This window comes from Lissotriton helveticus, chromosome 2_1 (assembly GCF_964261635.1).
Source record: "Lissotriton helveticus chromosome 2_1, aLisHel1.1, whole genome shotgun sequence".
Lineage (NCBI taxonomy): Eukaryota > Metazoa > Chordata > Amphibia > Caudata > Salamandridae > Lissotriton > Lissotriton helveticus.
In genome coordinates, this window is record NC_136059.1 from 163,895,218 (window position 1) to 163,913,163 (window position 17,946).

Genomic DNA, 17,946 nt, shown 5'->3' on the forward strand with positions numbered 1-17,946 from the left:
AAAGCGAAGGCTTTAGGCCCAGATCTCTGTACTGGGGTGAATGTGTGACATTGTTCTGCATTCTGTCCATCAATTGTTCTATTTGCAATAATAATATATAAGTACAGAGGTATCAAGGTTGACTTGTTGGCAACCTCTGGCATATTTAACCAAAAATATGACCAAAGCAGTGGCAATGTGTTGGTCTGAATAGATGTTATTACACATTCCTAAACTGAGGCTAGTAATAACTCATCGAATTTGTTTCTGCTTTTGAGCACTCCTCCGGACTTTTTTAGTTTTTAAAAGTTCATAATTGTGTTGTATGACGGTCAGATGCTTGCTAACCAACATGATTTCAGATCTGTGCTGTGTTTATTCGCAATCGTGACTGCGACTCTCTCGGTGATGGCTCACAAATATGACTGGACACTTTCACTTTCATGCACACTGCGTCCCCTGTCCAGCTTGCTGGCATGATTTCCCATAACTTGCTGTTGGCTTTTTTTTTCTTGGGAGATTATTGATGCCCGAGTTGCTCACTGTAGGGCCATTGTCTCCGGCCTGTGTCAGGCTTGCCCTCACAGCAGCTCACTTGTAGTCAGTGTCCAAGGACAGTCAAAACTTTGTCTTGTTGCAAACCATTGCAACGCTGTAAGAGGAATATGTCCGGGAATCAGATGACAACCTAAAGTCTTAAAGTGCCGCCTTCGTGTAAGTGGCCTTAACATCCAGAGTCACACTGAGAAAGCATGAGCTGTTCTTGGTGGCCTTTGGTGGGAGGAAGTAAGAAACCTTTGTTAAGGCAGCTGTTTTTCTTTCCTTTGCACCCTGCATTCTCAGTGACTATGGCTACTCTAGAGCAATGCATGTAAAACGTGACATGCATTAGCATAGAACACATGCTTGTACATGCGGATCTCTTGTGTTGTGCCTACACACATACTAGAACAGAAATTTCACTTATTAGGTGGTGGCTATGGAAGATCAAAATAAGGAAAAAAGATACTGATTTAGATTAAATTGCTCCTATCCATTGCCAACAACACCAAAGGCAACAATCGCAAATTTCGATCTGAAGCAAACTTCAGTTTCTTTATCGCCTGCTGTTCGGTGCTCAGAGGCATGACAGGCTGTCTCCTAAACCCAGGCTAGCTTGAAACCTATGCTGAATAATTCTGTATCTGGGACCCTATGCTTCTTTACCCCATTCAGTTCTGAGTTTTTTCTTGGAGATCCATCGATGAATTTAACCATACATAATAAATAAAGCTCCTTAGGGAGTGCCAGTTTTCCTGATGGAGTTAGAGTGTGAGTCAAAAGCAAACCAGCTGAAACCTGGAATGGCTTAGGTTCCTCTCACAAATTAAGTTACTGAGGGAAAGAATGAAATTTTAAATGTGGCCGACAAATAAGGAAGAAATAATCTTTGTGAGATTTTTAAAAAACAGATGGAAACTTCATAGCTCTACATGATTATCCATAGGGGATGAAAGATGTAACGCACATTTTATAAACCCATAAAAACACCAAATAGCTTGTTTAAATATTCAGGGGTCTTCACAAATAGGGTTAAACATAGAATCCATGTGTGAGAACAATTGCATACATGAAAGTAGACTCACATAGCCCCAACATCAGAGTACAAGTGTCCTTTGCAATACCAGTTGTTTTGTGTTCAGAAAGTTACAGCCGGTAACTGTATGCACACAAATAACAGAAAGGAGTAGTCCTTTAAAATCTAAAATATATTGATAGATGAAGAAGTCAATCAGTGAATCAAATCATTAAAAGTTGCAAGGATCAGATGCCTTTAAAGCACAACTGTTGGGCTCGAAACAGAGATGATGTGCATTAAGAAAACGATGGGCCATAGGCGTAAAAATCTGGTTACAAAGTGCTGGCTACATATTGCGACCAGTCAGGATTTTTAAGAAGTACTATAGCTTGATTCTTAAAAATCCAAATCAGTGTGGGTCTAAATCTGACCTACCTTATGAAAACTAATAAGGTAGATCACACATTGCGACACAGTACTATTGGAGAAAATTACAGGGATGGTGGCCCCATGTCTGTTACCTTTTAGTCATTTATTTTATTTTTATTTATTTATTTATTTTGAAAGTTTTATATAGCGCGAACAGGATCTTTGCAGATATCAGAGCGCTTTACAAGGGCATGGGGGTAAAAAATACAAAGTAATAAAGCGTATATACAGAGTAATATATGAGGTAGTTAGGTACAAGGTGCAAGTTACATAGGTGGGATAAAGGACATGAGGTAGATAACAGGTGAGGTAGTGTCGGTACACAGTGTATAGACAGACAAATGCGTCAATAGTATAAAGTGCAATAATAAGGAGCATATACCTGCTTAAACGTGTTTAGAATATTTAGAGTTTAAAGGAGGGAACAGTTGAGGTAGGTGTGAGCAGGGTGTATAGTCCCACAGGTGCGAGAGTAGTAAGGTACGTTGAGAAGGAGAGGGTAAAGTGTGCAAAGTCAACCAGGTGCGTCAATAATATAACAATATAACAATATACATAATCAACCAAGTGCATCAAACATTATAACAAAATACAAAGAGTGAGCGTATACAGTTAGGTTGAGGTAGGTGTGAGCAGGGTGTATAGTCCCACAGGTGCGAGAGTAGTAAGGAACGTTGAGATGGAGAGGGTAAAGTGTGCAAAGTCAACCAGGTGCGTCAATAATATAACAATATAACAATATACATAATCAGCCATGTGCATTAAACATTATAACAAAATACAAAGAATGAGCGTATACAGTTAAGTAATTAGAAAACACGGGTGGCACAGTAGACCAGGGTCGGGAAGGACTTGCAAGGCAGTCCTTGCAAGTCCTTCCCGACTTGCCTTGCAAGGCAATTTAAATTTTTGATGTTAAGTGGTGTAATATGCCAGTGGTGAAACATTTTGATTTATGATTGGAAATGCAATAGGTGGTCTCGCAATTGTTTGATTTACAGCTATTGACCTCGCAAATGTTAGTGTATAACCGTAATAGAAAAAGGTAAATGAAGCCTTTAAAGCATGCAGTGTAAAAAGTGTGAGGGCCCCTGAACAGCTGTACTGTACAGCTTCCCCCTCCCCTGTCATCAGCAATCACCTGGGCAGCCTGCTCCAAATATAATTATCACTACCCTCATGGTCAAATTTCGGCCACAAACATTTCTCACATCATGTATGATCACCTGGTTAATTATCCATCGTAGCCCTTTTCCCCTTCTTGGGCCTCTGTCTTCGGGTGGGGTGGGGAGCGGGGCTTGTCCGCTCTTCATAAAGATTGCTGTGCTTCGCCATGCCTTTGTTCTCCGGCGCCGCTGCCTCCTGGTGCTGCTATCTCTTATAGTGAGTCCTGGTAATTAGGCCTCACCGCAGTAGCTGCCCGATGTAACTAACTTGTGTGTTGTGCGAAGCAGGCCCTTTTCTTTCCCTGCTGCTTGGCCCGGCCTCTGATACAATGCTCCCGACCTGCCTTTCATTTCCAAGATGCACGAGGCCACATTGCGACATGATCATCATTTGCAGGGAGAGACTCCGCTTCTTAGTGCCTCAGCCCACAATTCCCCTTCTCTCACGTAGGCATTAATGGTTTAACCTCTATAGTCTTGCCAGGTCCCGGTCCCTCAGCGCGTGATGGTAGCTTGCGTCACTGCTGTATTTTAACAGCAGTGCGCAGGGGCTGGCCAAAAATGATGCCCAGGGCCGTCATTCGTAGCGCTTTCACGCGCTACATGATTGACGGCCCTGGGAACCACATGCAAGGTACCCCGCGCACCGCACCACCGCCACTATGCTAGGAGGTGGTGCGTGCGTCCCATGCAGTCAGTGCGCTTTCAGTTTCGTAACTGCACGTCAAGTAACATGCGCAGAAAGGGCTCCTCAGTCAGTGACAGACTCAGCTGCAGGTGTAGGGGAGGGCGGTGTGTCGGTGATGTGTGTGTCAGTGTCCACTGTCCCCTAATAAACGCTGCCGCCACGTGCCACTAGGGTCGCACAACTGCCACCCCCGAAATAGTGCCGCCTGGGGCGGACCGCACCCCTCGCCCCCCCCCCTAGCTACGCTGGTGCTGGAGTATGTCCTTTCACACGGAGTATGTCGTACACAAAGCAGTTCTTCAGTACCAAGGACTACTGCGACTATGTTCTTTAATTGTGCATATATGGAACTGTGATGGCTGCACATGCAGGTGTCGCTACATTGCTAGGCACTCCTATACCTCCGAAGAGCATGCAAGCTGCATGATGGCATAGTGTCTTCTGAGGCGCTCATTGACACCATGCACAGCTATTCTTCACTTTCACCACTGTTCATGGAAGAGTGCAGTCCCTGAAGTCTGATGTCGATGATGGGAAGTAAGCGAAACAGGCTGCATTTACCATAATCTGTGGCTGGTATTAGTACTTGTATCCCCAGCTTGCGGCTGCTCTCACTGCTCGTGTGGCTGAGGCTGTTCAGCGCCAGCAGCAAGAGATGGGACCCACCATCGGCGTGCGGTGGGAGCCCGGTACCTCGGCAGCGTCAGCATGCATTGCTCCTCCCATTATGGTTTACTGCCTGCTCCTGCTGCCCACCTGGATACCAATGAAGCATATTATAAAATCACTGTAACGTAGAGGGTGCCAAACGCCAGCTTTCTGCTCCACCCTTCCCAGGTTTTCCAAGCAGTTAACAACCTTCCCGATTGATTAGTCTTTTTAGTGACTCATCTCTCCCTTTAGAAATTTCCCCAAAGTTTAACTAAGGCCTATACAATTTCCTACTTCACCATGCATCGCTTGCACCCAACGGAGGCTCCTCCGTAATGGCAGAAGAGCGTCGCCCCACTCGTCAGTCAAACAAAAGAATATTAATGAAACATTATCATTTTATTTTTCTTTGACTGATTTTGACATGCGTGCAGGGCGTGGCCGGGCCATTACAGGCAGGTGGTGGCACTTAGAAGTGCGCATGCATGTTTGGCTAGCCGTCCTAGGCCAGCCAAACATACCATGTGCACTTCTATTTCTCCAACCCTGCTGTGTTTACAGCCGGGTTGGAGAAATGCCGCAGTGTCTGAGCAGCAGAGCAGGCCTCTCAGACCAATCGCCAGGATTGCTCCTGCTTCGCTGCTATAACTTCTCTCTGGAATTGAAACTTTGTGATTGACAGTCTGAAGTGATTTTTGAATGTTAATTGTCTGCCATCTACTCTACAGGCCGTTTTGACAGGGAAGTAGATATCGGAATTCCAGATGCAACTGGTCGGTTGGAAATTCTGCAGATCCACACCAAGAACATGAAGCTCGCTGATGATGTTGATCTGGAGCAGGTAGGTGATCTAGAAGTGGTTGTTGAAAGTCTTTTCTTAATATGTATGGCGTTACTCTAATCCTACATTTAGTTCTCTCTAGTTTGTACACTACTAACTTTGATGAGGGTGTTCTATTGATCTTAAACTTCAGAAGCACACTGTTTTTAGGTCTGTTGTGACTGTTATGCCGTTTCATTTTTTCCTGTTCCCAATTACTCCAGGTGGCAAATGAGACACATGGACACGTTGGTGCTGACTTGGCTGCTCTGTGCTCGGAGGCTGCTCTACAGGCTATCCGAAAGAAGATGGATCTCATTGATCTGGAGGATGAAACCATTGATGCAGAAGTAATGAACTCATTGGCTGTGACCATGGACGATTTCAGGGTAAGGTGTCACTTGGCTGTGCTTAAAACCTCTAATACATACCAGGGCTTTAAGTGTGATAGTGTTCAAGCACTAACTATGTTTTGTGTTTCTGCAGTGGGCTTTGAGTCAGAGTAACCCATCTGCACTGCGTGAGACAGTAGTAGAGGTGCCACAGGTCACTTGGGAAGATATTGGTGGTCTCGAAGATGTGAAGAGAGAGCTTCAAGAGCTTGTACAGGTAAAATAGTGTGTGGAGTTGGTTATTGAACCGTTTGCCCCCAAAGAAGTATGAACTAATTAGGTCCCGTGTCAGTTTTGCTTGACCAAAGAATAATCAAACGATACCTAATCTAAAATTTGCAATGCTGATCTTTCTTACAGTTGCTAACCAAGGTTTTGATTGATTCAACCGCTGAATGAAATCACACCAAATTTAGTAGAAAAATAGATCTTGGTCCAGAAAGAGTGCTTTTGTAATTTGGTGTACATCTGTGTAGTAGTTTTAGAGTTCTTAAAGTTAAATGTTTGTGTATCTAGAGACGCGGACCCACGCGCCAACTGCAATGCTGTGATTGGCTGGCTGTAATTTGAGAGGAAAATTGCAGCAGCCATTTTGGGCATCTGTTCCCAGGGGTGAAAATAACATTTAAAAGTGATAGGGTCTAGGTAGAGGTACCCTGACTCCATGAACCTGATGAAGGGGTCTGTGAGGGACACCTCATGGGCAAGGAATTGTCTAAATACGTTTTTTATTGTGCAAGTATCTGCGGATCCAGACCCAAATTAAAGTAAAATATACCCAGTTAGACCCACACACCTACCCATACAGCCACTCCTACATGACTCAGAACCAGAAAAGCACTTGCACACACACCTACACAACCACTCACTCGCACACCCACAGACCTACAAAAGCGCCCACATAGCCACTCGCACACCAGCAGTGATGCACTTCTAGAAATTGCAATAGCTTATGTTTGTATTAAATGTATTGTTGTTTTAATATTGAATGTGTGCAATATAACCTGCAGACCCCTTATTTGTCTGAGAATTTGCTATGGCTCTGGGGATCTATAAAATGAAACCAAGACTTGGTGCATTGCATTTATGGAAAGACTACCTAAGTTACCTTAATTTTTGTTTTAAAATATACAAGAATGAATGTGTGTAGAAAATTTATTTTCAAACTTGTGAAAATGAATTAGTTAATTGAACTTATGGGTCAAATTGTAGTACAATTGATATATTTTTTTTAAAACTGTGAAATTCAATAAAAAGCAAAGGTTACAAGGACGTTCTAGTTTGGTTCGGATTTTACCCACACAAAACCATAGAAATTCAGCAGTTCTATTTTTCTCAAGTAACTATTACTTAACTATTACTCCTGCCCTAAGGTAACAATAACTCGCACCATCGCCATGCACTGCTAATTACCCCGCATTTACATCACTCTTGACATCTGACATCATTGATAATATCACTGCAACATTTGCAAATAAATTATTGATGAGAACTGTGCTTGGCAGTGGCCTGGGTTATAGTTACTTTAGGACACTAGTAATACTTACTTGAGATAACTAGAACTGCTGAATTTCTATAGTTTTGGGAGTGTAAAATCTGAACCGAACTAGAACGTCTCTGTAACCTTTGTTTTTTTCAGTGAATATATATATATATATATATCACACTTCTGATCGAGGTAATTATTACTACCCCAACTCCGCGATGTCATCAACTGCTCCTTCAACTCCGCCACCTTTCCAGAAATATGGAAACACGCCGAACTCAGCGCCCTTCTGAAAAAACCAACAGCAGACCCCTCAGAACTGAAAAACTACCGACCCATTTCCCTCCTCCCTTTCCCGGCCAAAGTCATCGAGAAAGCCGTCAATAGCCAACTCGCAGCCTTCCTTGAATCCAACAACTCCCTAGATCCCTCACAGAACGGCTTTCGAGCCAAACACAGCACCGAAACCGCCCTCATTGCGGCGACCGACGACATCCGAACACTCCTGGACAACGGTGAAACAGTGGCCCTCATTCTACTCGACCTCTCCGCCGCCTTCGACACGGTCTGTCACAACACCCTCATACAACGCCTCAACATCTGCATACAAGGAAAAGCCTTGGACTGGATCATCTCGTTCCTAGCCGGGAGAACCCAGAGAGTCCGACTCCCCCCTTTCTACTCAGAGCCCACCGAAGTCATCTGCGGCGTACCTCAAGGCTCCTCACTCAGTCCCACCCTCTTCAACGTCTACATGAGTCCCCTCGCCTTCATCGCACGTCAACACAATCTCAACATCATCTCCTACGCCGACGACACCCAACTAATCCTTTCCCTCACCAAAGACCCCAACACCGCCAAAAACAACCTTCACGAAGGTATGAAAGAAGTAGCCGAATGGATGAAACCGAGCCGCTTAAAACTCAACTCTGACAAAACGGAGGTGCTCATCCTAGGATCCTCCCCCTCAGCTTGGGACGACTCCTGGTGGCCTTCCGCTTTGGGATCTGCGCCCACACCCACAGACCATGCACGTAACCTTGGCTTCATTCTAGACTCCTCCCTCTCAATGTCCAGACAAGTCAACGCCGTATCGTCCTCCTGCTTCAACGTCCTCCACATTCTCAAAAAGATCTTCCGCTGGATCCCCCTCGAAACAAGAAAGACTGTTACCCATGCACTGGTCACGAGTCGACTGGACTATGGCAACACACTCTACGCCGGAATTACAACAAAATTGCAGAAAAAGCTCCAGCGCATCCAAAACGCATCAGCGAGACTCATATTAGACTTCCCACGCCGAGAGCACATCTCCGGTCACTTAAAAAACCTCCACTGGCTTCCCGTCAACAAAATAATTACCTTTCGCCTTCTTACCCACGCACACAAGGCCCTCTATAAGCTAGGACCCGAATGCCTCAACACCCGACTGTCCTTCTACAATCCCATCCGCCAACTAAGATCATCCAATCAAGCCCTCGCCGCAGTCCCGCGCATCCGAAAAACCACCATGGGTGGCAGATCCTTCTCCTTCCTGGCTGCCAAGACCTGGAACTCACTCCCCACCCACCTCCGCCTTACTCAGAATCACATCTCCTTCAGAAAAGAACTGAAAACATGGCTATTCGATAAACAGTAAACCCCTCCCTCCAGCGCCTTGAGACCCTCTGGGTGAGTAGTGCGCTTTATAAATGCATGAACTTGAACTTGAACTACCTTGCATGAAGCTACTGTTGCATGAAGCAGCAGTAGCTGGGCAGATTGTTTTTTACTGAGCAGATTGGTTCCATCAGTCCAAGTAGTTTTCTCACTCCCTTAAAGATATGTACTTACTGTATCGTTAGCCCTTTAATATTTTGCAATCCCCTGCTTTATTATTCTCAGCACTGCTGTGCAGAGTCTTTGATGTTCAGGGCATGGACGTCAACCAGTTCAGCATTCTGATCATTTGTAATGGCTCTTCTTTCTGGAGTTATTGTTTCATGGAAATAGCTGAACATCTGAGTACAGCACAAACGAATATGGTTAACTCTTCAATCATGTGAAACCTGCCTTGCTAAAATGCTCTATACTAAATTTTCTCCCATAGATGCAGCATGAGGTTCTGTAAATGGCTGTCGTTTTCTAGGCAGGCACATGCCAGGAATTGAAGGAATCTTGTTTACTTAACAAATTATTAACTGAGTCTACAATGATTGGCATCCTATTTTTCTGTATATGTACATACGTGTGTATATGTGTAGATATAGATAACTCTAGCATGCTCGAAGCGTGTGTATCTGTATATGTACATACATGTGTATATGTGTAGATATAGATAGATTACTCTAGCATGCTCGAAGCGTAAGGTTTGTTGTGGAGACTCCCATGAATGGATAATCTGAGGAGCTTTAAACATGTAGAACTGAAGAATCAGCTGGAGTCCTTGGAAACGATTCTCGGTTCTATGAATGATGAAAAGATGAGTGAGGTAGACTTGAATGTCTGCCAGTGTTTAATTTGAGCCGGTGGTTTCGATGCTCGGCAATGGCACTTAATTGTCAACTTCGGTACATCTGACAGTGTGCCTCATGGTGGTGCTGTTTGTCTAATTTGGAGATTCACACAACAGTTGTTTATTATTCAGTCCGTAATAAAAATGACTAATACTGCCACCCAAGCCATTTTGTAGCTTTTGGGGCCTGGAATACTAGGAATGTGACGGTTAGTAGTTGGTATTGTCATTGGCAGCGTTGGCTGGTGTAATGGTTGGTGCAAGCTGCAGTGGCCTCTTGACAAGGCTCTGGCACTTTTTTTGTTTTGTTTACGAATTAAGCACTAATGTCTATGCCTAGTAGTGGGTTGATCCTTTCTCCCAAGTTGTGGTGTGAAACCCTATTGGATAGATTTGCTAAATGTCTTGAACAGACCTGCAGTTTACTTAACACAGTGATGTAATTGGAGAAGAGTTGCTTACATAGATTGTGTTTTTTGTTTATATGCTTTCTTTGGCATTAACAAATAGTGTTTCCAACACAAAATGAAACCTTGCACCACCTCCCCTGACGTTGCCCCTGGTAAACGCAGATGGCCTCGCAGCAACAAGTAGAGCATTCACAGCTGTGATCGGTTAATTTATGGCTTTACAATTCATGAGTTGAAGTCGTCCATTTGCTCATCTACATTGCGTAGGTCTCTTTATTGATGCTCTATAGTTCAGCGGAGTAGGGTTATTCTCTTTGATACTCGTGCTGCCTGGTGAAAGGGCGCAACATGCCTGGTCTCTGGAGGACCAGCCAGTGATGAGCACTTCCGCCAGGGTGAATCAACAGACTGCAATATGTAAGCATATGGCAAAGCCTGCTTTTTCACTTTTAGCCTGTGCCTCTGACCGAATCTCTTCGACACTAAACTAACATTAGACGTAACATTCAGTGTAGATGCACTGTAAGTTAACCAAAGGTATTAACTAAAAAGTGAGCATTTGAAAAAATACACAATTAAAATAGCTAGTAAAACCCAAGCGCAGTTTCAAGGCTCACAAAATAGGAAACATTTAAGCTGTTTTTCAGATGTTTCCTTTGTGTGTGTGTATATATAAAAAAAAAAGGGGCAGACACTTGTTGGCAGCTTTGTTCTGCTAAACATTTAGTCTTCTTGCTGGCTTCTGTTTAGCATTTGCTTTTTTTTCCTCTTGTTTAGAAGTTGATTTCTTAATTGATCTCTTGATGCAAACTTTTTTTGCAACTTTAATTTGTAGTACCCTGTGGAGCATCCAGACAAGTTCCTCAAGTTTGGAATGACCCCTTCCAAAGGAGTGCTATTTTACGGACCCCCGGGATGTGGTAAAACTCTACTGGCGAAAGCGATTGCCAATGAGTGTCAGGCCAACTTTATTTCCATCAAGGGGCCAGAGCTGCTCACAATGTGGTTTGGAGAATCTGAAGCAAACGTCCGAGAGATCTTTGATAAGGTGAGCTGAAGAGTGACGCCGATAATGGTTCAAGCATGCAGCATGCTATATTGTAGCTTCTTGGTTTTGTGGCACTTTGTAGGATGCTTTTGTGAAGAGGGGAAATGCCTCGTTTAATGTTTACCTAATTCCTGTGCATCGGAACATAAACTGAGCTTAAATGTCTTTTTGTGGAAAGACTTTATCGACCCAATAAAAATAGGAGGGGGGGGCTGTCCTAAGTGTCCCGTCCCAAGCTTGTGTTTCTTAACAAGAGAGTGATCTTTAACCCCTCTTAATAGATGACCTGACAGATTTTGCCGATTCCGGGTCCTTGCCTTTAGATATCCTAATGACATGTGATTGCTCGGCAGGCGCGCCAGGCAGCTCCTTGTGTGCTGTTCTTCGATGAGCTGGACTCCATAGCCAAGGCTCGAGGGGGGAACATCGGCGACGGTGGTGGAGCCGCAGACCGAGTCATCAATCAGATCCTCACGGAGATGGATGGGATGTCCACCAAGAAGAACGTGTTCATCATCGGTGCCACGAACCGTCCTGATATCATCGATCCGGCCATTCTGCGACCTGGCCGCCTTGATCAGTTGATTTACATCCCTCTGCCTGATGAGAAGTCCCGCATGGCCATTCTGAAGGCCAACCTCAGGAAGTCCCCGGTTGCTAAGGTAAGTTACAGCTCTCTTGTTTTGCTTTGCGAATATCACTGTCTGCCTTTTTTCCTGCTGTGAAGTCCATGTTCTGCTAGCCTAGGCCCTTCTGTGGTTGCCGAAGTCCAGGGGCTCAGTTCGAGCACTTGTGCCGGGGTTGCTGTCTTATTTATTCCTTAGTAAGCCTCTGCCATCACAAAGACATGTTCAATTTGAAGTCGTCCAAAGTGTTATCGATAATAGCCAAGACTACAGAGTCCACGCGTTCTTAGAATTATTCCATGCACTCTTGTAACTTTTCATTGAGCTACACATTGTCCCTGGTACCTTTGTCATGTGGCAGGCAAGCATTCCCACGCACCCATAGATTATAAAGGTGCAGTTCCCTTTTATGCCACAGGGTGGCAGTCGTAGTCCATGAGTTTTGAGCACAGTATTTCGTACAGAGCAAGTGTCAGCCAGGCTAGGGTTTCGGAGCTCTTCGCATTTTCCTTTTGAGGTGGATATTTCTTATTATGTAGAAATAATGTGACGTTTCAGAGATCGGCAGGGACGCAGAAATGGTAAATGGTCATAACGTGGAATGTAAAGTAGTACAAGACTCGTGTGGCAGTGGGGGATATGCAGGAGCAGAAAGGCATGCTCCTGTCCGGAGAGCATAAGGAGTGCTGTTGTCCGAAGCTGATTTCTCCCGCCAAGGCGGGTTTTCTGTCTCCCTCTTCCTCCGACTTCACACTTTGTTATATTATGCAGCACCAAAACCTCGCCTCTTAATATTTGTGTTCCTTCTGCAAGAGTAACTTTAGAAACAAGATTGTTTGGGGTGTTTGAATGCATGGCTTTGTCTGTGATGCCTGCAGGTTTGAGGGTACATCGTATTCAAAGGTGCAGCCAATTCAATGAAGTCAGATTGGATACATCCAACTTGAATGTTATTTTTTTGGCGAGGAGTTGGCCAGCACGCATTTGTGGTGCAAATCCAGTTGGTCTGGGAGCAGTGAATTGCTAAATTAATTTCTAGATAGGGGCATGGTTTCAAAGATACTCGTTGACGGAGCAGAAGAAAGACACCACTGGAATCGAAGTGAATATCCTCAAATCTGACATCCTTGAGCAAAGTATTGACGCTTCCGCAGTAAATCTTCTAGATAAGAATCTGCAGATGAAAGTTTGTTCAGACTAGCATATAGTCCATCTCAACTGAAGGTGAAATGCCAGGACACTGACGAGGAAGAGTATCAAGGGGATACTTTGGAGTATATGGAGACCGATTTTTCTTTTAAAGATCGTCCTCAACCTAGGCCACACCAATGATAGTTTCCAACAGCATTAAGACTTTGAGGAGGATTATAATAATATGCCTCCTTCACGAGGGGAACCAAAGCAGTACCAATGTCCCTGGTCACGAACCTCAGACACATGTTGGATGACTATTACAAACGTTTCCCAGAATCACTTCACCCAGTTCTACGCACTCCTAGTGCAGCACAAGTGTGGCGGCCCCTCCGGTCATAACAGTCAGGGATGATTTTTTCAAAAGTGATCCGAAGGAGCAGCCAGAGGAAGGGTAATTGGTTCACGATGCAGATCCTCTGGGTGCGGAAAGGGATGATTAGATTGCTCCATTCTCACAGTCTCCTACACTGGCCAATACCCGCCGGAGGACATCTGGGGAGAGAGGAGGGTATTCAATGAGCTATTTTAGCGAGTGACTAAACGGTTTGACTTGCCTCTCCCCACAGGACAAGTGGAGTGCTTCCTATACGATTTTAAAGATTCCACCAGAAAGGGGGGGGGTTGGAGTTGGTGGTAAAAGCCCACTAGGCCCAGGGGGCATATCTGGGCAATAGCCCCTGATTTCCCCCTTCCCAGGGTGGCAGAAAGCCCACTAGGCACAGACTTTTTTCCCGGAATGTGCCTACCTGTGGATTTTGGGTCCCAGCACAGCTGGCTCCCAAGAAAACCGCAAACCTATACATTTTTAAAAACTAAACACCCAGGGGAGTCCAGGATGTGGTGACTTGTGTGGCTCACTCTGTTCTGTTACCCAGAATCCTTTGCAAACCTCAAACTTATTAAAAAAAAAAATCTTCACCTTTCTGTGATGGAAAGTTCTGGAATCTGGGCAGATTCTTTTCAGGTTTGCAAGTGATTCTTTGTAACAGTACCTGGTGTGAGCCAGGCAGGTCATCTCATCCTGTATCTCCCTGGGTGTCTAGTTTGCTAGGTTTCCCTAGGTGTCGGCAGGGCTATGGTTCAAAATCTACAGCTAGGCACCTTGCAAATAAAGGGTCAGTTCTCACTGTAAAAATGTGGTGTGGCCTCGTTGCGTTTTGGGCTGTTTCCTGTCGCGGGCCCTACACCTACCCACACAAGTGAGGTACCATTTTTATTGGGAGACTTAGATGAACACCGAATTGTAGAGCAACTGTTATTACCTATTGACTTTCAATGCATTTCTGCCTTCCAAATGTAAGCCAATGTGTAAAAAAAAACAACAAAAAAATCACTTAAAAAAATGTGCTATAATTCACATGCTTGTATGGGTACCCACAATTTCGGAGATGTGCGAACAGCTACTGTTTACGAACTATATATTTTGTTCCCATTTCAGAAATACATAGGTGTCTTTCATACCAATTTTTCCATGTTCATATTGTCCCAAATGAATTGCTACATACCCGGTACACATTGCAAGACGCTGCTCAGTTATTGGCTCTGGGTTCCTTGGATTCTTGGTTAACCTACAAGTCCACAACCAGAAGGGTCCAGCGGATGTAACAGTATATTGCTTTCAAACATCTGTCGTAGTTACAGGTGAAAACATTGGCAAAAATGGGTAGTTTTTTTTTTACACTTTTCAACTGTTAGTTTCCAAGAGAAAACCTTGAATGAGCTACACAAATGACCCCTTGCTAAAGCCAAAATGTTGTCTACTTTTCAGAAATGTATAGCTTTCCAGGAACTATCACTGCTTTCATACCCATTTTTACCATTAACTGGAAGGAGGTTGAAAGCACAAAAAATAGGCTATGTCCCAGTAAATGACAAAACTGTGTATAAAATAAAGTTTGGTTTTCGGACAAGCCTTCTTGTCCCTGAAACCTGGGAAGATGGTGATTTCAGCACCACAACCCCTTTGATACCATTTGCTGGGGAAAAAAAAGACCGTTTCATGTGTACCACTTTTGTCCCATTTCCCCCCCCAAAAAATAATGTAGCTGTATTGTGGCTAATTTCTGGGTCCCCTCCTGGGGAATCAACAAACCCTGGGTACCTTTAAAATCCCCATGATGGAAGAAAAGGATGCAAATTTGGCGTGGATACCTTATGTGGTCAAAGGGTTACAGGGGCCTAAGCGTGAACTACTCCAAATAGCCAAAAAAAAGCATAGCATGGGGGGAGGGGGGCAGGGGGAGACCTAATTGGCTTGTCAATGCTTGTTCCAGTAGCTTTGACATAAAGGGAGGTCAGTGTAAAACTTTGTGTTCAAGCGATGTGCTCCTTATGTCCTAAAGAGGTCTTGTAGGACTGATTTTAAAGTGTCTACTCTGGTACTCTTGTAGAGAAGCATTGATGCGGGTTAACTGTATTGGTGAGACTGTGCCTCTGTTTGGCTTGGGAGCACAAATGGGGTATTGGTGTAATCTGATGTTATTGTCTCTGCAATTTTCAAAGTTAGGAGGAGTGGCAGTCAAAAGTGTTTTAGTGAACGTTAAGATTTCTTGGGAGGAATGTTTACATTAATTTGAAAGGTTACTGATCTGTTTTTCGGAAGAAGCTAGTAAAATCTTCACACCTAGATTTGTCAAGGAGGTCGAGATGGGTGACCGAAGCTCACCGACCGAAGCTTTGGGGTGGAGCCTACCTGTATTAAGTTTGCTAGTGATAAAGGTTTGTTTAGCTTTGTAAGTCTTCTTTTACAGGCCATTCTGGCAGTTCTAAGAACTACAAGGTGAGTTCATTTGGGTGTTTCCTTTATGTATGTTTGTTTCCTAGAATGAGTCTGGGAACTGATATTCCGAGTGTACCAGGAAGACACTTGCATAAGGGCAGGAAGGGTGAGGTGAAGTGGGAGATGGAGCTGGTCAGACCAGGCTACTGCTATGGATCCATTGATTGTACTGTTGGTAATCAGGCACAGTATAGTCAAGCCCATAATTTCTCCATGGCAAAGCCAGGTGTACAAAATCAAAAAATATCAGTCATCCAGACTTTCAGATTAAAATAAGTATACGGTTGTGACTTGGCACTATGAAATTACATTATGACTGAGAATGCAGGTTAAATTTCAAAAGATTCTAATCTGCGTTTTCATTCGTTTTATTAGCAATCACGAATAAAATGAGCAAGATTGGTAAGTTTCTCATTTAAAGCTGTCCAGAATAGTTTTTCCACCAGTTTAAGTTGAACATGTACACTTGGATGATACCTTTGTACCTGGTCACTGATTTTGATTGCCTCTAATGTTTTTTGACCCTCAACTTCTAAAGTATTTCACAATATCGGTCTCCTGATTTCGTCCAAACTGGGACACTGACAAAAATGAGCTGCGCATTCGTTTCAGAAGTGGCGCATATGCGTTTGGTTATCCATATTCTTTCATGCCCTGTAATTTCTGCAGTTTGTACTTGATAAAAGCAAAAATTTCATAACCCTTGATCTTACATTAGTAGTTGGTGGTGCATTTTTGCCACAGTAGTTTCAGCTAAGAGTACTAGTTGTCTTATTTCTCTTGTTGATTTGTATATCTTGCCTCTTCCTCAGGCACGTGTGCTACCTCTATTGGTCCTTTCATCAAATTCATTTTGCTCACTTTAGAAAGTCATTAAGCACAATGCTTCCATGCAAATTTAATATTAAATACTAAAAACAAACTAAGAACGCAGTTCTAGAACGTCGATAGATCACCAAAACCGAGTTAGTGTACTTGGCTGGGTATACTATATTCAACATATTAGAGAGAACGGGTCGGTTCTTTCTCTATTGACAATCTGCCTCGTACTAAACCGTACAGAACTGAGAGATCCCAGCCTGGTACCGAAAGGCGAATAGGTGTTGCCCTTAAGATTTTGGGCAAGACCACATATTTAGAATGTTTCTTGAAGACCAGTGTATACATGGGTCTCTGTGTATAAGGATGTTCTGAGTAGATTGCTGAATACACTGATTTTCAGATTTGTTATATTGCATACGATTGTTACTCTTTGATGTTAAAATTTAGTGTTTTGTGTTTTTTGTTTATAAATTGGGCCACTCTGCTGCTAGGAATAATGCTTCAGTTTCACTTTGTTTAACGTTGCGGACAACTTACCTAAATATTTAAACCAAATTAAAAGCTTGGCACAATTGGAGATTTCGGACACAGTGGTCTTTACACATTTATTATTCTGCTGTTGGCCCTTAAGCATTTATGCTTACTGAGTACGTGACACAATTTTCGGTCACTGATGTGTTTTTCAGATTTAGATAGCTAGTAAAGACGAAGGTTGCAAGTAGAGCTGTAGAGAGGAGCAGATCTTGTTCCCCATCATTGAATTTTAACACTGTGGCCCATGCACGAAGGGCATTTGACTGTAATCTGATGTGCAGATGTTGTTCTCGGTCATTGAAGATAAACGCTGCCACTTTCTGGATGAAAGGTATCCAACTCTGTATTTTGGTGAAGTGTAGAACTGTGGTAGGCATCCAAAGTTGAACTGCTTTTTCTATCCTTCACAGGATGTAGATGTCGATTTCCTGGCTAAAATGACCAATGGCTTCTCTGGTGCGGATCTGACAGAAATTTGCCAGCGAGCATGCAAGTTAGCTATCCGCGAGTGCATCGAGAACGAGATCCGGAGAGAGCGGGAGCGACAGACCAATCCCTCAGCCATGGTAAGATCCCTGCAGAATATCTTCTAGTGTTCATTCAGTGACTGTAATCCCTCAGCATTTCCTCACTTAATCTAAGAAAGGTCTCTGGGCCATCTCTTGCCAGCTGCCACGCTAAATCGGAAGTGTCGTTAATAATACCTAGTTCATATTGGTGTGTGTGTGTATATACTTGCTTTAAGTAGCAAAGGGGCTACAGGTTGTACGGATGTCGGGTTTGTTTTAACCACATCTCGGACAAAGTAGCTGATCCTAAAAGTCACTTCAAGATTGAGTTTAGCATTTTTGTCATGGAAAGTGACAGACT

The 17,946-nt window shown here is 43.7% G+C and overlaps 1 protein-coding gene across 1 annotated transcript in view; it reads left to right on the forward strand.

The window, feature by feature from the left end:
• VCP (valosin containing protein) overlaps positions 1-17,946 on the forward strand; it is a 103,856-nt gene that overhangs the window by 69,845 nt on the left and 16,065 nt on the right. Inside the window, exons 10-15 of the mRNA XM_078674682.1 lie at positions 5,200-5,312; positions 5,516-5,680; positions 5,778-5,900; positions 10,909-11,121; positions 11,475-11,783; positions 17,487-17,642. Coding sequence (XP_078530808.1) covers positions 5,200-5,312; positions 5,516-5,680; positions 5,778-5,900; positions 10,909-11,121; positions 11,475-11,783; positions 17,487-17,642 — 1,079 coding nt within the window. The remainder of the gene's footprint in view (positions 1-5,199; positions 5,313-5,515; positions 5,681-5,777; positions 5,901-10,908; positions 11,122-11,474; positions 11,784-17,486; positions 17,643-17,946) is intronic.